This window comes from Hoplias malabaricus, chromosome 10 (genome assembly GCF_029633855.1).
Source record: "Hoplias malabaricus isolate fHopMal1 chromosome 10, fHopMal1.hap1, whole genome shotgun sequence".
In the NCBI taxonomy this organism is placed as follows: domain Eukaryota; kingdom Metazoa; phylum Chordata; class Actinopteri; order Characiformes; family Erythrinidae; genus Hoplias; species Hoplias malabaricus.
The window spans coordinates 41,737,505-41,760,598 of record NC_089809.1 but is presented as its reverse complement, the minus strand read 5'-3'; the positions used below and the strand labels follow the sequence as shown (position 1 = coordinate 41,760,598).

Sequence of the window (23,094 nt, the reverse complement as noted above, 5' to 3'; positions counted from 1 at the left end):
GGTCTGGTTTAATTCGAGGTATAAACTGACAAAATGAACGGTAGCTTTGCCACAGTTCGTTGTAATTAGATTGTTTTAGGGTGTTTTTTTTAATTACGTTTTTAGGACTTCTATGTTGACAAGGCTGAATACGAGTGGAGAGGACCACCAGAGTAAGGCATACAATCTTGGGCTCAAATGGTAAACCCAGAAGCGCTAATTTGTAATTTTAATTATGTCACTAAAATAGAAAAGTATGTAAATGCAAATGTAATGTTTTTAAGTGTGCGCCTTTCTGGGCATCTATATCTCCCAGCAGTACAGGTCTCATATTAGATTTGAGTAAAGTAGCTACAAACTACCCTCAAATTAGAAAAGGGTACTTTATGAAGTAATGATAAGAGAACTCATGATTAAGGAACTGATTACTCATGAATACCCTAAAGGACCGCCATGAGATTTCTTGCTTCGTTTGTCAGAATAGGAAGTGAGGTTAAACCCAGAAGCAACTGGGTGTGAAGGAACTGAGTAAAATGCTTTCTTTCCACAAAAATATTTTCACTCAGAAATATTCAGAAAAGGGTGGCACAGTGGTGCAGCAGGTAGGTGTCGCAGTCACACAGCTCCAGGGACCTGGAGGTTGTGGGTTTGAGTCCCGCTCCGGGTGACTGTCTGTGAGGAGTGTGGTGTGTTCTCCCTGTGTCTGCGTGGGTTTCCTCCGGGTGACTGTCTGTGAGGAGTGTGGTGTGTTCCCCCTGTGTCTGCGTGGGTTTACTCCGGGTGACTGTCTGTGAGGAGTGTGGTGTGTTCCCCGTGTCTGCGTGGGTTTCCTCCGGGTGACTGTCTGTGAGGAGTGTGGTGTGTTCTCCCTGTGTCTGCGTGGGTTTCCTCCGGGTGACTGTCTGTGAGGAGTGTGGTGTGTTCTCCCTGTGTCTGCGTGGGTTTCCTCCGGGTGACTGTCGGTGAGGAGTGTGCTGTGTTCTCTCTGTGTCTGCGTGGGTTTCCTCCGGGTGACTGTCTGTGAGGAGTGTGGTGTGTTCTCTCTGTGTCTGCGTGGGTTTCCTCCGGGTGACTGTCTGTGAGGAGTGTGGTGTGTTCCCCGTGTCTGCGTGGGTTTCCTCCGGGTGACTGTCTGTGAGGAGTGTGGTGTGTTCTCCCTGTGTCTGCGTGGGTTTCCTCCGGGTGACTGTCTGTGAGGAGTGTGGTGTGTTCTCCCTGTGTCTGCGTGGGTTTCCTCCGGGTGACTGTCTGTGAGGAGTGTGGTGTGTTCTCCCTGTGTCTGCGTGGGTTTCCTCCGGGTGACTGTCTGTGAGGAGTGTGGTGTGTTCTCCCTGTGTCTGCGTGGGTTTCCTCCGGGTGACTGTCGGTGAGGAGTGTGCTGTGTTCTCTCTGTGTCTGCGTGGGTTTCCTCCGGGTGACTGTCTGTGAGGAGTGTGGTGTGTTCTCTCTGTGTCTGCGTGGGTTTCCTCCGGTGACTGTCTGTGAGGAGTGTGGTGTGTTCTCCCTGTGTCTGCGTGGGTTTCCTCCGGGTGAGTGCCTGTGTGATTTCAGGTAGGCTCTGGACCCACCGCCACCCTGAACTGGATAAGGGTTACAGACAATGAATGAATAAATGAATGAATGAACCTCTAACAGACTGTAGTTACAAATGAAGGCCATTTTAAAGGTCCTGCTCCTTTTTACAAAAAAATAAAAATTCCACATCTAGTCTCTGTCTGCAGTTATTTATCTGCTGAATGTTATTGGTCCCACTGCAGTTCGACTCTAGATTTTTTTCTTTCACAAACACAAACATCAGAAGTGGATCAAGGGGGAAAGAGGTAAATGATCTACTGATTTATTTCATTTACTGGCTCACTCATTCTTTCCCTTATTTATATTCATCTCTGCATCAGAGTCTAAATGTCCGTCATGATAAGATCGTGGCTGATAAATCTCTCCCTGGAGAAAGTCATATCAAGTGAAGAAATCAGTGAAGTTCTGCTGACAGTGTTGCTGTTTATATACTGTATGTGTGCACTGTCCAAAGGGTCACTGACACGTGGGTAAATTAATCCCCACTTCTAGGCAATCATTAATAACTCAGCCGCTGGCAAATTTCCAAACTTCCTTAACCTACGCTTTCTCAGATATGTCCTACACACTGCCACCAATGTCCATAGTTCACCAAACCCCCTTAAAAGAGACAGTCTTTTAGCTGCTTTAGCTAATCGTTACACTTTAGAATGTAGAACCTCATCATACCCTAGGCCTAAAAGTCCAACTAGACTTCGAAGAAAAAACAATCTTCCAACTCCAGCCTATTCTTTATATCCTTGGAATGTCCTGACATAATATTTACTCAGGACCAGTCTGTTGGTGAATTGGTTAATTATTAACATGTGGCGACAGTGCTTAGCACCTGGTTAAAAAAAGTGCAAAGAAAAAAAAAAGAAAGGAAAGAAAGAACACAGAGAAACGTGTTTTTTAGGGATCAAAGGGAAGGGAAGGTCAAAGAGAGAGAGAGGGAGAGAGAGGGATAAAGATGCATTCCAGATTGCTGCTGTGAGATGGCGGTTTGTCCTCAGCGGTGCTCGACTCTGAATGGGAGTGGCCGTGCACCTGTCGGACCGGTTCGCGACACATGACTCCCAGGGACTTCTCTCGCTGTCTTGTTCTTCAATAAACTACTGGACCGCAGAGAGATGGCAGAGGCAACAAATCCGGCAGCTACCTCTCTCCAAGCAGCCACGCTATCCTTGCCACTCGGGCTGGACTTTTTAAGGACGTACTCGGGGGCTCTGATATGCATGGAGATTGTAAGTGCATATTACCTTTTTCTCATACTTAAAGATGTATAAGCAAAGTATTTTCTTAACCATGATGAAATGGCTGGATAGGTTTCTCATCTACATAATAAACGTATCTCGTAGTTCTAATAGCACTGAGGTTATTAACAGCACCACATGGAAACCACAAAAAAAAAGAATGAATTAATTAATAAAACAAAACAATGTGCTCTTTGTTGCCAAACAGGTGCAGACAGAAACAATGCCACATTGAAGAGTTTTCACGCAGTGCATCCTTTTACAAGAGCCGAGCTTCGGTTTTGAAGAGCTGACCACTGATCAGGTTACTAATAGGTCATTTTCTGTTCGCCAGGTTTTAGGGGCATTAGTATGGATCTTAGTGGCATCGACCAACGTGGCTGTGCCATTGCTACAAGGCTGGGTGATGTTTGTGTCCCTAACCACATTCGCCTGCTCCGCAACATACCTCGCCATGTTCATGTTGGGCTTTGCAGACAGAATCAGCGTTGACTGGAACTTATTGGTCAGTATTTCTAACTCCTTTTTTACTTTCTACTTATAGACCTCAGAAGGCACTTTTAAACGGAGGTTCACAGAAACGTGCCGGTCCAGAAACACTCTGCTGAATGTTCAAGGAGGCAGTGCCACAGTTATTTGGAATATATTCAATAGTTCAATAGCAAAATCCATCTGTATTCACCGAGTTGGCTGAGTTCCTTAAACCTGACAAAGAGCTTCGCCCGCAGTGAAACTACAGAGGTAGTGTCCAAAAGGCGTGCCAGTCCTCAGTCCTGGCCCTGGTCCCAGCCCTGCTGCTGAGTAATGTCTGCTTTATGAGTATGATTAATGTGCAGGGCTTAACAGGCCCACGGGCTTTAGTGCCATGTCCATCATCCATTCATATCCCTTAATGACTGATTAGTGTAGAGACAAAGTTAAATAACTCCATCAAACTACAAACATGTTTTCTAGCGCTCATTAAAATTAATTACACTCTTTAGGTAGGGTGACCAGATCTGAGATAGTGAAAAAGAGGACATGTCCAGATCTGTTTGCTACACAAAACATGGGAGTTTCTTTTCAGCTGTTTCGGCATAGCTGCTCGAGATGAGGGTAGGTACATGAGCTTTGCCTGACGTAAACAAGGACTACTGACGTGCAGACTGACCAAGTAAATGTTTACAGAGAAGGTTATCGACCAATAACGGTAGCTCTACAGTCAGACCGTCCAATCAGAAGATTTTAGGCTACTTCACCACGCCCCCTTCTCACTCAAGCGAACCAATCGGAGTAGGGGAGGGCGGGACTAGTTTGTGAACGAAACTTCTCGAAGTTCTATGTAAGCTCTAGAAAAACAAAATCCCGGACATTTGTGAGATTCCGCCTAAAGTCTAAAAAAGAGGACATGTCCGGGTAAAAGAGGACGTCTGCTCACCCTACTTTAGATCTACTCTTGATACATGTGCTGTAACTGAACGCCCTTGTGTCTGTTTCAGGATACGATGTACCACTTCATTGCCTTCATCTTCTACTTCACTGCATTTGTACTTCAAGCTGCCACAACAATCGCATATACAGAATATTCAGGCAACTCTACGTGCATAAGCAGGCCAAGTTCAAACATCATTACATTCCTGGATGTGCGGAAATACAGAATTGATGTGGCAGCTACAGTAAGTTTCTATGTATTTCCCCCTTTAATCTTTAAATTTTACAGAACTGACTAGGAAAGGTATCCAATGAGAGTTGTAGGATGAGAGTCAATGAGATCTTGCCCCATTCTGCTGCTAAGTCTTTGCCAATAGAGGCTGCAGGACTGCACTGAGTAATGTTAAGCATTTAAAAGAAATGTATGCCGCTAATTTATGCCACTGTTTAAACGTAAGGCAACAAAGTGATTATGAAATGACTTTTTGCACACAGCAGAACCTGGTGAATAATCTTGAATCAAATATTACAGTCTTCTAGCCTGGTATGTGATTACCTACAGCAGTGGTTCTCATTCCTGGTTCTGAAGTACCATTGCCCTGCATATTATAATGTTCTCCCTGCTCTAAAACTCTGTGCCTCAGGGCAGTGGTGCTCCAGGACCAGGATTGAGACCCGCTGCCCTACAAAATTGGTTTCACTATGTCATTGTGAAAGAAGCTGGCCGACATGTTGAAATGAAGAGTCGTCAGGACAAAAAACAAAAGGAACTGATATTCTCTTTGTTACCAAACTCAAACTGAAATGTACATTTCCAATATAGGTTCCACGGTACGTAAGAAAGACTATTTAATATCTTGTTCAATAACTAAACATCCACACCCTGTAGGTTTCTGCACAGAGCAGAACCAGTTTTTCTGAAGGTCATTGCATTAATCTGTGCAGAAGCAAGCTTGTGTTTGCTTTTATTTTTGACAATGGCAAGAGGAGCTTTATTCTGCTCTGTTGCAACAATAGGTTATTAAAATACAATATGAGAAATATTGTCTGACCTCGACCGACACTTAAGTAGTTTCTCAAGGGCAGCTGCGGTAGTTTCCCAGGAACGGGGAAAAAAAGGCATGGACATGTCTAACGGGGCTCAATATAAAGTATACGTTACTGTGAATGTGAGAATTTCTCCACTGTCCAGTGGCTAAAGCAGTGAGCAGCAGCAACATGAGCGAATCAAACAGGAAATCTGATTGCTAAAACAACTGTGACTGCATTCTTCAGTTCGTGTTCAAGGTCAAAATGTGACTACAGGCTGTATACTAATAGCAAATAAATACAGTGATAAATGTAGAAATTTTAAAAGCTATTAAGACTGAATTTAAGGTGAAACAAATAGTACACGTAGTATGTAGGGCATAGGGCTCCTCAAGAAGCCATGGCTTGTCTGTGTTATAGTGGAAGTAAAACTGCAGTGTTATGTATTTATCATGTAAACATATACATGTCCAAAACATAAACCAGCTTGTTCAGTGAGGATGAATCAGCATTCAGGCGACAGTTTTGTTTACTCATTGTCCATGTTATCACAGCCTATTTTTGGGATTTTTGTAAAAATGCACTAAAAATAAAAACGGGGACTTTCCAAATATTTTACTCCTGTTTCTGTTTTTATATAAAGGTTCAAGAGAGTTAACAAAGTTAACACTGACCAACTTGATTGTATTATGTAAATATAAACACATTTATAATTTGATGCCTACAACAAACAACAAAAAAAGCCAGGACAAAGGCATGTTTACTGTGACATCAAATGTTCTTTTATGAAGGTTTCAAACAAATAAATACAGTGGAGTTTGAGTTCCTAACTTGTGTTTATTGAGAGTCAGAAAACATGTTATTTCTTACTAATTCAAGGAATAAGGTTTAAAAGACCGTTGGTCCCCCCCACCCCCCCCCCCACCCCAGCGGTGTTGGGAAACTCTAATAGGCGTCTTGCCTGTGACGTAGATGGTGGACAACAACTCTAGAAGCTGCACTTAATTTAATGCAAAATGATTTGGGCACAAATGGCCCAAAGATCCCAAAATATCCAGAAAATGGACTAAATTTGTCCACTTTAAACAGGCACTTTGGAAAGGACCATCCGCTCACTCCGTTATCTGTAGCTCATTTCACTGGCGCTTTTCCAACAATATGGGCATGTAAGGACACCAACGAAAGGTGTTCAAGAGCCTCTGTAACATGGAGGTAAACAGGGTAAGGACACTCACTTCGCCTGTTTTAGTTGGTGTTAGTTAACGTTAGCTTGACTCGCTAAACTCGGTGTCTCAGATTATACTCGGCTACGTAGCTGCATTACGGAGGTTTATAGTGTCGGATGAATTCGAGTTCGACTTCGATCACATTTACAAGAATAACGGTGCCTCTACATTTGAGTTTAGCTTATTGCTAGGCTATTGTCATGAATAATGTTGGTTATTTAGCTAGATACTGTCATAACAGTCGGTCATAACGGTGTTTTACCGCGGCGTTGTTCAGCTGTTGTCCACCAGTGACGTCACGGTTGCGTTCAAGAATTTCCGTAGAGAGCTCAGGTTTTTCCGTCAATTTTATAAAATTGTCAGTTTTAAAGCAAATTAAGCTGCTATTTTCATTTTAATTCATACTTATATCTGTCAGTAACTACAATAATGTCAAATATTCATGGAGGTCCATTAAGTGGTGCTTAGCCTTTAAGCGTTTGGGAACTGAGGATACTAAAGGTTGCCTGTGGAATTGTTGCTAATTCTTCCATTCTCCACATGATAACCCTAACCCTAACCTTTACATGTATAACACCTTTGCACATGCAATTCGCTCATGCTGTGATCAATGATGCACCAAAACCCATGACCAGCGTTGCACCTTTTGCTGATAATAGTCTGAATATTCCCTTTGATCTTCGGCAAAGAGAACTAATAATCTCTTTTATTCATGAAAACAAACTGAAACATGGACAATTCTGGATGCATTTCTGTATAGAACTGATGTAAGGTGACAGTTTTTCAGGACAATTTTTCCAAGTCAGTGAAGGTATGTTTATCACAGCAGCATGATGGTTTGTCTTGCAATGACATCTGAGGACCTGAAGGTCACATTCATTCAGTTGGGGTACTTCGCCTTGCTCCACAGCCCCTGAATCTTCCAGTGTTATGCATTTTAGACTGTGAAAAACCTCTCTTACACTGATTAATGTACTTTTTGAACTGTTTTGTAATAATTTCACAAAGTTTTACCCAAAGAAGTGAGCCACAACCCAATTCGTCTGCAGAGACTAAGCTGTCGTTAGATGCTATTTTTATATTCTCCTGCTTATTATGTAATGGTTCATAATAATGGGACCTGAAAATTCCATGAACCTGTCACTCTAGTTTTGTTTCTCTCATGACTTTTTGGAGTGTTTTGCAAGCTCCAAATTTAAATGCCTTTATATTTACAAAATAGAATGGATTTGGTCAGTGACGACATTGGATATTAGTGGACGTCCAAAACGCATTTTATACAAGTAATTTATTTCGGGACCAATTAATAACGTCAGTGGACGTCCAAAGCACGTCTAATAGTCGTCTTTTCAATGTCTGTGTTTGGACGTCTTTTCATCTTTCATTTTCAACCTTAAGAGAACGTTGATTAGACGGCAGTCATTACGTTATTTCAACGTTGAATCAGCTGCTAAATGTTTACTGGGGATGTCCCACTTTTTCTGATAAAGTGTTTAAAGAAATAACTACCTAGAACTTGCATTTATATGATAAAATTTACAATGATTTCGTGAAGAACAGACATTCAGCCCTATTCCCAACATCAGGTGCTGTCTGTTGCCCTCCACCAGATGATATTTGGGTGGTAAATCCATTTTAATACAGTAATAGTACCTTGCAAGTTAGGTTGAGTGTAGAGTTTAAATGTTGTAGACTGTGATACAAGATTCTGTAACTGTGCAATGGCTTGGCCAATATAACCATGGGGCGTGTTTTTCTTCACAGGTATTCACATTTATAGTAACTATCTGCTATGGCGGCAGCCTGTACATGGGTTTCAGAAGGTGGCGGCAGTGATGAGGAAAGAGTAAAAGACAGATCGGACTCATAAATCAGTTCCAGCATCAGCAGTTCTGTCATGGGCAAAAAAAAAAAAAAAAACAAGGTGTGGCCTGATGACATGTTTACACCATTTCCATCACAATCGTTTTTATGATAAGAACCCAAAACAGACTTATTACATTTTAAATACAAGTATTTTATTATTCCTAGTATTTGGTTATTTCAGATGAAGACATGTTCGCAAAACCTTTAACTGTGTTTTTACCTTAATGATGTGAACAGACAATCCTGCAGCCATTTTCTTTAGGACTTTCAGTGTTGCCTTTTGCAAACTTTTATTTCAGCTAAACAACAGTAAAATAATGATAAAATCGTTAAGTCAGCAAGCATTTCTATTCCTCAGGACTATTGTGGTATTTAAAGGGGGCATATTTACCCCCTTTTTCACAAGTGAACACGGTTCTGAGTTATTAATGAAACACCTCATTAATGACTTGCTTTGGTCAAAATGCCACAAGGATCAAACCCTACAGTCTCCCCATCTAAACAGCCCTGTTCGGAACAGCTGGCTTCAGCACCTGGTCCTTTAAATGAGCAGACAGCAGTGAGGTGCGAGAAGCAGAAGCTCTGGTTTTTAACTGTTTTGCTCAATTTTCTTTCTTGTCTGTTATTTTCGCTAATTACTTGTATTTCTCTGCTCTGGTGGGTGTTTTTACTCCATTTACTCCCTTCAGCTATGTGATTGGACAGACTCAGATAAGGAAGTGTGAGAGGTCTCTGCACTTTGTGTCAGAAGCAGAGCAAGATCAGAATGGCAGATCACAAAAAGAGACTGGGTGGCGTTGTTTCACAGTGTAAGGGTTTGTGGGCTCCGGATCCACACAGGAATGTGCACATGCACTGAACAAAGGATTTTTTTTCATAATATGTTCCTTTTATAAACACATTTTTAACAGATAAATGTACTGAATCATGTCTATTGCTGAGAGCAAAGAAAATCTCTCTAAGCAAATATTTTTTTCTCTCTCTAAAATTTATTTAGAATGCGTTTCCCTTTAAATCAAGTCACTGTGGTCATTTATTTTGTGTTGACATGTTGTAGTCTGTCCTTAAATTAGACATTTTGTATTTCCTGAATAAACAGATATTTATCATTAATTCACAAATATTGTTTTGAATTTTCTTGATATTTTTCAACTAACCACAACAAGTAATGCCATAAAACACCTTTTTCATTCATTCATTCATTATCTGTAACCCTTATCCAGTTCAGAGTCACGGTGGGTCCAGAGCCTACCTGGAATCATTGGGCGCAAGGCGGGAACACACCCTGGAGGGGGCGCCAGTCATTCACAGGGCATCACACACACTCACACCTATGAACACTTTTGAGCCATTCCACCTACTAACGTGTGTTTTTGGACTGTGGGAGGAAACCGGAGCACCCAGAGGAAACCCACGCAGACACAGAGAGAACACAACACACTCCTCACAGACAGTCACCCGGAGGAAACCCACGCAGACACAGAGAGAACACAACACACTCCTCACAGACAGTCACCCAGAGGAAACCCACGCAGACACAGGGAGAACACACCACACTCCTCACAGACAGTCACCCAGAGGAAACCCACGCAGACGCAGGGAGAACACACCACACTCCTCACAGACAGTCACCCGGAGGAAACCCACGCGGACACAGGGAGAACACATCACACTCCTCACAGACAGTCACCCAGAGGAAACCCATGCAGACGCAGGGAGAACACACCACACTCCTCACAGACAGTCACCTGGAGCGGGAATCGAACCCAAAACCTCCAGGACCCTGGAGCTGTGTGACTGCGACACTTACCTGCTGTGCCATCGAGCCGTCCATAAAACACCTTGTTTTACTTATTAAAAAAAAAAAAAAAAAAAAAGCTGATGCAAGTTTCTGAGAGGTTTCTAAACTTTAGGCAAATTTAGCCAGCTTGCTGGCTACAGGATTCAATGCCTATGCAGTAATGATGACAATAAAATATTACCTATCAGACACAAGATTAAAATAACTCACAATGTGATGGGAAAACATCTATGATCTGGTAACTGTCATACATGTCAAGGTATGGAATGTATCAGGCAGAAAGTCAACCAACAGTTAATACACTGGATGTGCTGATGTGAGATATTTGATATTGTGGTATATTTGTACAGCAATTTATAAGTAAATAAAACTGTAACACAAACACACTCACCCACACACACCACTCAGCTCAACCACAAAGAGTTAAAATAAAACTGAACAATTATAAAAAAGTTTTAGTCAGATTTAAACAGGTCAGATTTGGCAAAACTTTGTACAAGTTAAGATATCATTCTTAAACTGAGCTCTTAAGAAATCTTCACTCTGAAGAACTGTGCACACTCACCACTAGAGGGTGAACTCCAACATGTGTCAAAAAGGCACAACTGCACTCTTCAGTTAAACAGGCATTCTTTTCCAAGCAAAGGTTACATTTATTATCTTTTGAACTGTGAACTGTAACAGTTCCATACCTTTCTTGAGCATTATATTAATGTGGGTGGACATTCATTATTAGGCCTGCCTTGGTTTACTTAAATGAAACATACAGTACCAGTCAAATGATTGGACACACCCACTCAGGGAGGGTTTCCTTTGTTCTGGGCCATTTTCCACATAATGTGAACACAGTACCAGTTACGTTTGGACGACATCTCATTCAATGTTTTTTTATTATTTTCTACAGGGTGGGCCATATATATGGATACACCTTAATAAAATGGGAATGGTTGGTGATATTAACTTCCTGTTTGTGGCACATTAGTAGATGGGAGGGGGGAAACTTTTCAAGATAGGAGGTGACCATGGCGGCCATTTTGAAGTTGGCCATTTGAATCGGTTTGTTTTTTCAATGGGAAGAGGGTCATGTGACACATCAAACTTATTGGGAATTTCACAAGAAAAACAATGGTGTGCTTGGTTTTAATGTAACTTTATTCTTTCATGAGTTATTTACAAGTGTCTGACCACTTATAAAATGTGTTCAAAGTGCTGCCCATTGTGTTGGATTGTCAATACAACCCTCTTCTCCCACTCTTCACACACTGATAGCAACACCGCAGGAGAAATGCTAGCACAGACTTGCAGTATCCATAGTTTCAGGTGCTGTTAAGCCATTAAAACTTTGAAGGAACACATATGGAATTATGTAGTAAACAAAAAACTGTTAAACAAACCAGAATATGTTTTATAATTTAGATTCTTAAAAGTAGCCCCCTGTTGCTTTGATGACAGCTTCACACACTCTCTCCGTTCTCTCGGTTGGCTTCATGAGGTCGTCACCTGGAACGGTTTTCAGTGAACAGCTGTGGCCCTCGTCGAGAGTTAATCTGTAGAACCGCTCCCTTCTGAATGTGGGACCGTAACTGGGGTTGTGCAGAGGTAGGGTCTGGTACAGTTCTGTACAGGGAATAGCCCCGTTCCACTAATCAGTAATGAGAAGGTGTGTCCAAACTTTTGACTGGTACTGAATGTCCACTTTTCCGTAAGTTAGCGCTGTCCCTTGGGGTCTTAATGGAATACCTGGAACATGCTTTGGTCAAAACAACACAAGGATCAAGCCCCCACAGCTGTGTTCTCTCCATATAAACAGCCCTGTTCAGAACGTCCAGTTTCAACACATGAGCCCCAGAATGAACAGCAAGGACCATAAAATCTTTTTATTTAAAAATAAAAATTTTTGCTTTGTTGTCTTCTCCGTTATAATTTTTACCATATGTAATCAGTACTCATTTCTCCTCGCTCGTTTAGTCTGATTTGCTTGCCTTGGTGTTGACTTTATTCTGCTCTTTGTTCTCTTGAAGATAATAGAGAAAGACAGTCCAAAAAAATACAAAAAATATGCATCTTTGTTTTTTCAATGAAATATTGTATTATTATTCATACTTTATACAGAATTAACTTCAACTGGCCAGTTGAAACATTAATGGAGAGTCTGTTCCTAGAAACCCATATCAGTTCTCTCACTTTGTAACATTATGTATGTGACTCTGACATTTTGAGGCCGAGTATCAGTGGTTCCTCTAATCTAATCAACAGCTTTGTTCTACTAAAACAATTTAACAAAACAATTTCTAGCAGCACAATAAGGCATTTCTAGGCTGAGAGCACTACTGAGAACATGTACACTGAGATCACCTCATCTGGCAGTTTGTACGTCACTGGCGCCTACGATATTCCACCCAGGACACAGGGCTGAATGCAGACTTTCCACAACTCTCCAAATATGAAAATCAAAAAATGCAAACGGGTCCAATCACTGCCAAGTAAGAAGCGACATAATTATTGTTTCGTGCTGTGGTTACATTCCCTTCACACTAATCCATCAAACTCGTTCATTGGTTTTGGCGCACGGCTCTCACGTCCAGCTGGGAGCCTCCACCAAAACAAAGACTGGACCACCGTTTTGTGTGCTTTCGCAAATTGGGCAGAATGGCCAAGAACATCAGAGGCTTTTCTGGGCCAGGTTGATTTATGTACAGTGCAGCATCTGAATGTTCTCCGAATAGCCCCAATAAATCTAAAGGCCACCTCTGCCTTTTTCACCGTGCCAGTAAAGTGAGTAAACAGAAAGAGAGAGCACTATAAATTGTGACCCACCAAACTACACTTCTACCGTGCAGTTTTTGAACCTCTCCTTGGAGTGAGATGCATTCCAGCTTTGTTCAAATTGGAGAGAAAAAAAAAGTACTTTTACAACCTTGACCACTCCTGCTGTTTAGGTGCAAGATTCTATGTGCTGGTGTTATTGCTCACCCCAGTCCAGCAACATGCAGAGGTCCAACACCTGCATTCGCACCGGGCCACTAAGTGACCGCACATATCTAGGATCAGGTTCCTAGCTCTTTGCTTTTATGGAAATACACCAAACTGCTATCTTGTACATTTACTCCCACGGAGGATACATCCTATTCTTATAGAAACCATCCAGTGCCTATGTTTATTAATCAATATTTAATGTTAACATAAGGACTGGAGGGCACAGAGACATCAGGAAACAAACTTGAACTTTACTGACTGCGTTCATTTAGTCAAAAGATCAGCAAATTTAATGATAAAGGTATAAAAAAAAAAAACGATAATGTGACAAATATTTGCACCACCTCTATCTAGTAAACTGAAGTGAGAGGTGTTTCCATAAGAAAAGAACACAACTTAAAGAATGCAGCCCTGTATTTTATTGGCACACAGGTGCAGGACATAATATCATTAAGGTGGAATAAATATTTTTTGCTTATAAACAATAAAAAGGGAATTTATAATGGTCCCCGTTATCAATAACGATAAATATGTGTTTGTAATCCCTGATTCTAAAGTATTTTTTAAAGGCTGAGCACCACTTAATGGACCTCCATGAATATTCCACATTATTGTAGTTACTGACATATATAAGTGTGAAATAAAATGAAAATAGCTGCTTAATTTGCTTTAAAACTGACAATTTTATTAAATTGACGGAAAAACCCGAGCTCTCTACGGAAATTCTCTAACGCAACCGTGACGTCACTGGTGGACAACAGCCGAACAACGCCGCGGTAAAATACCGTTATGACTGACTGTTATGACAGTATCTAGCTAAATAACCAACATTATTCATGACAATAGCCTAGCAATAAGCTAAACTCAAATGTAGAGGCACCGTTATTCTTGTAAATGTGATCGAAGTCGAACTCGAATTCATCCGACACTATAAACCTCCGTAATGCAGCTACGTAGCCGAGTATAATCTGAGACACCGAGTTTAGCGAGTCAAGCTAACGTTAACTAACACCAACTAAAACAGGCGAAGTGAGTGTCCTTACCCTGTTTACCTCCATGTTACAGAGGCTCTTGAACACCTTTCGTTGGTGTCCTTACATGCCCATATTGTTGGAAAAGCGCCAGTGAAATGAGCTACAGATAACGGAGTGAGCGGAGGGTCCTTTCCAAAGTGCCCGTTTAAAGTGGACAAATTTAGTCCATTTTCTGGATATTTTGGGATCTTTGGGTCATTTGTTCACAGATGTCCCACTGTACATTGAATGATTGCAGCCAAAAACAACACACCTTTTCCTCATTTTGCATTAAATTAAGTGCAGCTTCTAGAGTGTTGTCCACCATCTACGTCACAGGCAAGACGCCTATTAGAGTTTCCCAACACCGTGGGGGGGGGGGACCAACGGTCTTTTAAACCTTATTCCTTCAATTAGTAAGAAATAACATGTTTTCTGACTCTCAATAAACACAAGTTAGGAACTCAAACTCCACTGTATTTATTTGTTTGACACTTTCATAGAGCTGGTGCTTAGCCTTTAATAAGTAAAACCACATTTATTGTCAAGATGAGCCATTTTCTTTTTTAAATGTGCTATGTTTTTCATTATAAAATATTCAATGTCATTTTTGCCCACATTTAATCCATGACAGTGAATTTGAACGCACACACACACACACACACACACACACACAGCCATCCCTATTGCTTTGGGAGCAGCCAAGGGTAAGTTGTCTTACTCCAGGGCTGTTCAGCCATGGATGTTGAGGGAGGAGATGTGTGTGTGGAGAAGGTGTTCTTCCTTCAATCCCCTGCCCTAAAATGTCTTGCCGGTCCTGGGGATCGAACCATCAACATTATATTCCAAAGCCTGTTTCCCAAAATTAGAAATTATAGGCCATGGCTGCCCCACTGCAAAGAATTAATTCAATACTGTCTATAATCTAAACACAATTATATCATCCACACACACAACTAAAATGAAGTGTACAACAATTTTGAAAACTATATCACATGTATTATTGTAGTCTCAAGCACGATAGTGCTTTTTGACACAAACAAAGGGCTCATTGTACCCTTTAGAGAATGTCAGAAACCCTTGTAAACTCTAGGGCCCTTCAAAACAGCCCTGATACTGATAGCATTAAATATCAACCTAGTTTAAAACACTTCATGGAAAATGCAGGTGTGCAGCTAATCTCTCATCAAACATAATCATATCTGTCCTCACTGAGAGGCTGTGTCTGTCTCACACACTGAAAGGGGGCAGAACAGGGCCTTGTGGATACAAAAGCCTCCTTCTCAAAGAGGCAGTGAAACACTGAGCTGTGCAAACAGAAATAAAGTAGGGCACCTCCTGGACAAAAATGTTGGAATGCCAAAGTGACACCTTTGTCATGCAAACAGCTCACGGTTGAAGTCCGATCCTAATCCCACTTATCTAAGGTAACAGGGTACAGAGGAGCCTGGTCAGAGGTAAATGTGCAGAAAATACCAGAGCACAACATTCAGGCCGTGCCAGACTGGAACAGTAGGAATGCGCACTTAGGAAACAGAGTTCTGCTGTTCCACCAAAGCAAATGTCCTGCAGCAGCACACTAACCCAAGAACAGAGCACAGTGAAAGAGGAACTGCTGGGGAACCAGGTTGGAAATGACCTGGCATTAGGCCCGGGTGATAAAACACTAGCAATATGTATCACAATATATGTCATCAATAACCTTTAAATAACCTTTGACAGAACATATGATAAATTCAATTAAACGTGTTTTAGTTAAATGTGACCTTTCGGGAAAGTACAAGGAACACACGAACCGCAACAATGCTCCCACCCTGGCTCTTAAACAGCCAATCAGATTCCTTCATAAAGGACTGTGCTCCAGGGTTCTGTTGCCACTTGATTACTTCAGTGTAAGAAATAGAAGTGAAATAGGAAAAGTCCTTAAAAAGCACTGGTCAGTTCATCAGTTGGGCTTTTTTTAAATCATAAATTGCTTAAATCATAAAAGTGTTTGTAGCTGGCAAATTTGAGCAAAGTGGAGTAACTGAGTTCTAGCCAATTAGCGTGGGCTAACAGTAAATGCAACATAAAAAGTGATAACGATGATTATACAGTCTCCCAACAGTCTGCTTTAACATAGAGGAGGCCCTCGGGTTACGTCAGTCCTGAGTTACGATGTTTCGTGGTTACGACACATCTCCCATTTACTGTATAAAGCCTTGTTTCGACTTACGTGGTTTTGCGCCGTAAACGTCGTAACGCGAACTTTGTGTGTGGTGTGCGCGGCGCGGCGGAAGAATACACGGTTACGCGGCTCGGGACCGAGGAGGATAGGTGTTAGGATAGGATAAGTGCTTACAGTAAGTTATTTACGTACAGTATGTACGTATGTTCCGACTTACACCGAAAATCGGTTTACGACGCGACGTAGGAACGGATCAACGTCGTAAGTCGAGGACCCCCTGTATATGTTTATTTGAAGGAAGGAGGAATTTGAAGGAAACAGATACTTACTAAGAATTAAGCAATCAGGAGAATTATGTAATAATGTAGCTAATAATTGAAACATTTCGGTTTCATTAAATATTCATTCATTCATTCATTATCGGTAACTCTTATCCAGTTCAGGGTCGCGGTGGGACCAGAGCCTACCTGGAATCATTGGGCGCAAGGTGGGAATACACCCTGGAGGGGGCGCCAGTCCTTCACAGGGCAACACAGACACACACACATTCACTCTCACACTCACACCTACAGACACTTTTGAGTCGCCAATCCACCTACCTACGTGTGTTTTTGGACTGTGGGAGGAAACCCATGCAGACACAGAGAGAACACACCACACTCCTCACAGACAGTCACCCGGAGGAAACCCACGCAGACACGGGGAGAACACACCAACTCCGGAGCGGGAATGGAACCCACAGCCTCCAGGCCCCTGGAGCTGTGTGACTACGACACTACATGCTGCGCCACCGTACCGCAGGCTACAGCATACATACTTAAGAAAAAGTCAGTACTCTAAAATGTACAAGTACTGAATTAAAACCAAAATAATTTGTTATTCCATACATGCGATTTCTTCCTCCCCAAAAAAAAAAGAAGAGAAATTTAAATTATTTGTGGTGTAATGTGGGAAAATGCTAAATAAAAAATGTATAGTTCCAGAAATTAACAAAAACAGTATTTAATGAGGGCGGCACAGTGGCGCAGCAGGTAGTGTTGCAGTCACACAGCTCCAGGATCCTGGAGGTTGGGGTTTTGATTCCCGCTCCGGGTGACTGTCTGTGAGGAGTGTGGTGTGTTTTCCCTGTGTCCGCGTGGGTTTCCTCCGGGTGACTGTCTGTGAGGAGTGTGGTGTGTTCTTCCTGTGTCTGTGTGGGTTTCCTCCGGGTGACTGTCTGTGAGGAGTGTGGTGTGTTTTCCCTGTGTCCGCGTGGGTTTCCTCCGGGTGACTGTCTGTGAGGAGTGTGGTGTGTTCTTCCTGTGTCTGTGTGGGTTTCCTCCGGGTGACTGTCTGTGAGGAGTGTGGTGTGTTCTTCCTGTGTCTGCATGAGTTTCCTCCGGGTGCTCCAGTTTCCTCCCACAGTCCAAAAACACACGTTGGTAGATGGATTGGTGACTCAAAAGTGTCCGTAGGTGTGAGTGTGTGAGTGAATGTGTGTGTGTGTCTGTGTTGCCCTGTGAAGGACTGGCGCCCCCTCCAGGGTGTATTCCCACCTTGCGCCCAATGATTCCAGGTAGGCTCTGGACCCACCGCGACCCTGAACTGGATAAGGGCTACAGATAATGAATGAATGAATACTGTAGCCTGATGTGCACCTCCCCCGAACGAGTTCACTAGAAGTGCAAGGATAAAACAGCAAAATACACTACTTCTGTGTCACTATTAAGCAGACACTTGTCATACTACATAATATTTTAACAAAGTGTAATTAAAAAATATGCTGGGGCCACAGGCAAAAATTTGCTCATAATAATTTGAAAAAAGGTTTTCCATATTAAGAGATGGTCAAATGTTCCCAACAGAGCGAGCTGACAGCAGGTTCATGGCAGTGCGACAGGTCATCTATTTCAAGGCAAAGAAAGAAGCAATGCATATAAAAATAAGTTAACAAAATAAATCTGACCTTTTCGTGTTTATCACACCACAGAGAGAGTGCTGCAGTTCATTTGAAGTAAAAGCAAACACTGCAGACCCCAGCTTCCATAAAACTCAGTCTCATGTCGAGTCACATCAACAGCCTCTGCAGCCTCTGAAAATAAAGAAACAAAGGATTATTTGTAGTCAGCCAGATGGAGATGCTCGACTACATTTCATTTCTGTCCTGTTTTCTGGTCATTACCTGAAAACCCCATACAATGTGAGAACATTGAACTTTGGCCTGAAACATGGAGTAAATAATTATTTTAATTAATTAGTGCTAAAATTCAGAACATATTTGCCTTTTCTTTTCAAATTTCCATTTCCCAGGTACGTTTTCTTGGACAGCAGGATTTAGGACTCTAACTACAACTTTCTGTAATAACTAAAATTAATTATCTCTATTTATTTATAATGGCTTCAAGTAGTGTCCCTGTAACAACTCCAGGGTCCTGGGGCTCTTGATTCAATCAGGCCACTGTTTGTGAGGAGTGTGGTGTGTTCTCCCTGTGTCTGCGTGGGTTTCCTCTGGGTGACTGTCTGTGAGGAGTGTGGTGTGTTCTCTCTGTGTCTGCGTGGGTTTCCTCTGGGTGACTGTCTGTGAGGACTGTGGTGTGTTCTCTCTGTGTCTGCGTGGGTTTCCTCCGGGTGACTGACTGTGAGGAGTGTGGTGTGTTCTCCCTGTGTCTGCGTGGGTTTCCTCTGGGTGACTGTTTGTGAGGAGTGTGGTGTGTTCTCCCTGTGTCTGCGTGGGTTTCCTCTGGGTGACTGTCTGTGAGGAGTGTGGTGTGTTCTCTCTGTGTCCGCGTGGGTTTCCTCCGGGTGACTGACTGTGAGGAGTGTGGTGTGTTCTCTCTGTGTCTGCGTGGGTTTCCTCCCGGTTTGTGTTTTCCCCTTCCACAGCCCTTGTTTTTCCCACATTATTAAATTATGTGCTGTGTGTCTTTGCTGGTTAAGCATATGGTAGTTGCTAGCACTGTTAGTTCCTATAGCTGAATCTTTTCCATCTCTTCTTTGTAAAATAAACTCCTCCCTACAGTCAATTCCATGTGCATTTTCAAATGCTGAATAGTTAGAATTACATGGGCAGGCCACATTAATATGATTACAATGGGGCTAATGCTACAGTGAGAAGTGGTATGGTCTTTATTACATATTTTTCCCATGCAGTGTGATTGATAATTACATCAGGAGTCAGCCCATCGGCTCTGTCCAATTTTTAAAATGTATTTCCCCTTTCTAATAAAAAATAAATACAATTGGTCACTCCTGATTTGAATGTAGATTTCTGTAAAGCTGTGGTAATGTCTGTTAAAAAGTTGGTCTCCTAAAAATAAACATAGTATTTCCATAAGCTTTTATCCTATTGCATTAAAGCTTACACAAATAACAGTAGAGCACTTCTCAAGTACCTCATCACCATGAATTCAATGTCAGTATTTAACGGTATAAATAAATAGCATTATTTGTTTATAAATAGGTATTATTTGTGTGCAACACGGTAAATGTTCCTTTTTATTTAACCTTTCTACCATTAACTGATTCGCTAGAAGTGAATGTCTGATTTGCATTTACAACATGCCTCTCCGTGTCCACATAGCCACTGCCCTATCGTTATGTATTCAGGTGAAATGCCTGGAAAATTGCTCTGGCTACTTGTAGCAGTTTTATAGACTAATGTAGTAAAGGTCATAGTAAACAAATTTGCAAATGGCACATTCCACAGGACATAGCTAAATGGTAAAGCTCCACGGTCTGTGTCTGAAGAGCGTCCAAGACAAACACCTCCATCTTTGCCAGACCTTTCTCTGTGGAAATGTAGATATCCCACTCCAGAGAAATGTCACAGGTAGCAGAAATATGCGTAGGTAGACTTCCTATCAAATTGTGCTATAATATATCACCTCAGTGGAATAAAACTAGAAGCCGAATAATCTAGAGTAGAGAGTTCTACTAAAATGTTGAAGAAAATAATAACTGAATCGAAATATAAATTAAAAAAGCACACCTTCCACTTAGAAATGTCTGAAAACATTTATTGTTTAAAAGCTTTTGCATGGAGTAAAATAACTAACATCTATGGGCTCTACGTTGGAAAATGTGAAAGTGGCATTCACCTTCTCATCAAGATGCAGAAACATCCACGATTGGCTGAAGTGATTTATGAATATATAACCAGGGTCAATATACATTGTCTCAAAGTAAAAGCAGGGGAGATTTATAACCAAAGAATGTGGCACCACAAGACACAGCCATGGAACAAAAATACAATCTGTTTTCCCAAATGGCCTGAGGTGCAAAGATCATGGAGGAAAAAAAGCAATATTCCTTTCTAAAGCAATATGTTACAGACTTGTTTCACCAATTTCATTAGTTTTTTTTTTTTTACTTGCCCTACTCTTTGCCTAAAATGTAACATGTTAGCATCTTTCAATTACACCTTATGGCACAGACATGACGTGATTTTAAAATAACCAAGTCCACAAGTATCAAAAGATCATGATTAAACTGAAACAGCTTAATCAGTTCGAATGAAGATGTAACAACAAAGCTCAATGTTCTTGGCATTTTATATATTACAGTTGCTTTACAAAAATTTAACATTTCAAAATCTATATTTATGCTCAGGGTGCTCACAATCATTCATTCATTCATTATCTGTAACCCTTATCCAGTTCAGGATTGCGGTGGGTCCAGAGCCTACCTGGAATCATTGTGCGCAAGGCGGGAATACACCCTGGAGGGGGCACTAGTCCACCTACAGACACTTTTAAGTAGCCAATCCACCTACCAACATGTGTTTTTGGACTGTGGGAGGAAACGGGAGCACCCAGAGGAAACCCATGCAGACACAGAGAGAACACACCACACTCCTCACAGACAGTCACCCGGAGGAAACCCATGCAGACACAGGGAGAACACACCAACTCCTCACAGACAGTCACCCAGAGGAAACCCATGCAGACACAGGGAGAACACACCAACTCCTCACAGACAGTCACCCAGAGGAAACCCATGCAGACACAGGGAGAACACACCAACTCCTCACGGACAGTCACCCGGAGGAAACCCACGCGCAGACAGGGAAAACACACCACACTCCTCACAGACAGTCACCCGGAGGAAACCCACGCAGACACAGGGAGAACACACCACACTCCTCACAGACAGTCACCCGGAGAAAACCCACGCAGACACAGAGAGAACACACCACACTCCTCAGACAGTCACCCAGAGGAAACCCACGCAGACACAGGGAAAACACACCACACTCCTCACAGACAGTCACCCGGAGCAGGAATCGAACCCACAACCTCCAGGCCCCTGGAGCTGTGTGACTGCGACACTACCTGCTGCGCCACCGTGCCACCCTTGCTCACAGTCACTTAAACAAAAATACAATTTGAATAATTGGGATAATCGATTAGGAAAAAATGTACTTTACTACCACCTCATGTCTGGACTGAACTAAAAAGAGAATGTCTGAACTTACGCGTTGAAGTCTGTTGTATGGAGATATAGGATGAAACGGTTTGTTCTGATTTTGTACTGAATCTCAAAAAGACAGCAGAGAGTTGAGCCTCTCCAACCAAAGTTCTGGACCCACATTTATGTGAGTGTGCAAAGACAAGGTTAAAGGGAGCAAAATATAACACAAATGCAGAGAAACAAGAGCACAGAAAGAAAACAAAGTAAAAGTGAATAAAACCTGAGCTGCTTCTCCTTGCGTCTCTGAGAGACATGTTTGGTTTCATTTTCAACAGGTGCTGAAACCGTCCATTTTGAACAGGGCTGCTTAGACATGGTAAGACAAGAAGAAAAGTGCTGTGGTGTTTAAACTTTGTGGTATATTGACCAAAGCATATCCCTGAGGTTTCACTGAGACCAAAGAGAACTGTGTTCACTTGTGGAACAAGCAGTAGAACACATCCACTTTGAGCAAAGAAGGACCATCACCTTCCGTGACCCTGACCTGGATAAGCGGTTACCGATGATGAATGAATGAAGACATTACCACCTTAAATGATAAGAAACAGCAAAAATAAGTCAGTATTACTCACATATGGAGAAAGAGCAGAGCAAAATCCTCATTTCGGTTCTCGTTTTCCAATGTCTGGAGTTTGGAAAATACTCCAATGCCTCTGACATAAACAGAGAGAGAGAGAGAGAGAGAGAGAGAGAGAGAGAGAGAGAGAGAAGCATATCAGACCAAGACACTGCTTCATAAACACATTAGACCGGTTTAGAACACACAGGGGTTGGACAATGAAAGTGAAACACCTGGTTTTAGACCACAGTAATTTATTAGTGCGGTGTAGGGCCTCCTTTTGCGGCCGATACAGCGTCAGTTCGTCTTGGGAATGACATACACAAGTCCTGCACAGTGGTCAGAGGGATTTGAAGCCATTCTTCTTACAGGATAGTGGCCAGGTCTCTACGTGATGCTGGTGGAGGAAAACGTTTCCTGACTCGCTCCTCCAAAACACCCCAAAGTGGCTCAATAATATTTAGATCTGGTGACTGTGCAGGCCATGGGAGATGTTCAACTTCACTTTCATGTTCATCAAACCAGTCTTTCACCAGTCTCGCTGTGTGTATTGGTGCATTGTCGTCCTGATACACGGCACCGCCTTCAGGACACAGTGTTTGAACCATTGGATGCACATGGTCTTACTGGTGCAGTGTGGAGTTAATGAAGATTGTCCACCAGGCTGCTCCAATTTAGCCATGAAACCTCCCACACTACAATGACAGGTGTTTCAGTTTAACCCCTGTACAAACAGACTGGAGACCAGCAAATAGTGAGGAAACATCATTTGAATTTTATAAAAAGTGTTTTTTTTCTTCACAACTGTGAATG

At 42.1% G+C, this 23,094-nt stretch overlaps 2 protein-coding genes across 4 annotated transcripts in view; one reads left to right on the top strand and one right to left on the bottom strand.

Moving 5' to 3' along the window:
* Positions 1 to 23,094, bottom strand: part of LOC136708124 (tumor necrosis factor receptor superfamily member 11B-like) — a 104,874-nt gene that overhangs the window by 75,937 nt on the left and 5,843 nt on the right. For all 3 annotated transcript variants that reach the window (XM_066682412.1, XM_066682415.1, XM_066682413.1), the window contains exons 2-3: positions 22,295 to 22,375; positions 18,220 to 18,345 (exon numbers count right to left, since the gene is read on the bottom strand). The gene's annotated coding sequence lies outside the window, so the exon portion shown is untranslated. The remainder of the gene's footprint in view (positions 1 to 18,219; positions 18,346 to 22,294; positions 22,376 to 23,094) is intronic.
* mal2 (mal, T cell differentiation protein 2) lies at positions 2,463 to 9,411 on the top strand. Its single transcript, XM_066683832.1, has 4 exons — positions 2,463 to 2,777; positions 3,121 to 3,291; positions 4,265 to 4,441; positions 8,216 to 9,411. Exons 1-4 carry the CDS (start codon positions 2,664 to 2,666, stop codon positions 8,285 to 8,287), a joined length of 534 nt encoding a protein of 177 aa, XP_066539929.1. The 5' UTR covers positions 2,463 to 2,663; the 3' UTR covers positions 8,288 to 9,411.

Excerpts from the sequence above, each read along its gene's own strand:
- mal2 (XM_066683832.1), top strand. The coding sequence starts at position 2,664 with ATGGCAGAGGCAACAAATCCGGCAGCTACCTCTCTCCAAGCAGCCACG. Across the intron at positions 2,778-3,120 it reads CTCTGATATGCATGGAGATT|GTTTTAGGGGCATTAGTATG; the intron begins GTAAGTGCATAT and ends TCTGTTCGCCAG. Across the intron at positions 3,292-4,264 it reads GCGTTGACTGGAACTTATTG|GATACGATGTACCACTTCAT; the intron begins GTCAGTATTTCT and ends TGTCTGTTTCAG.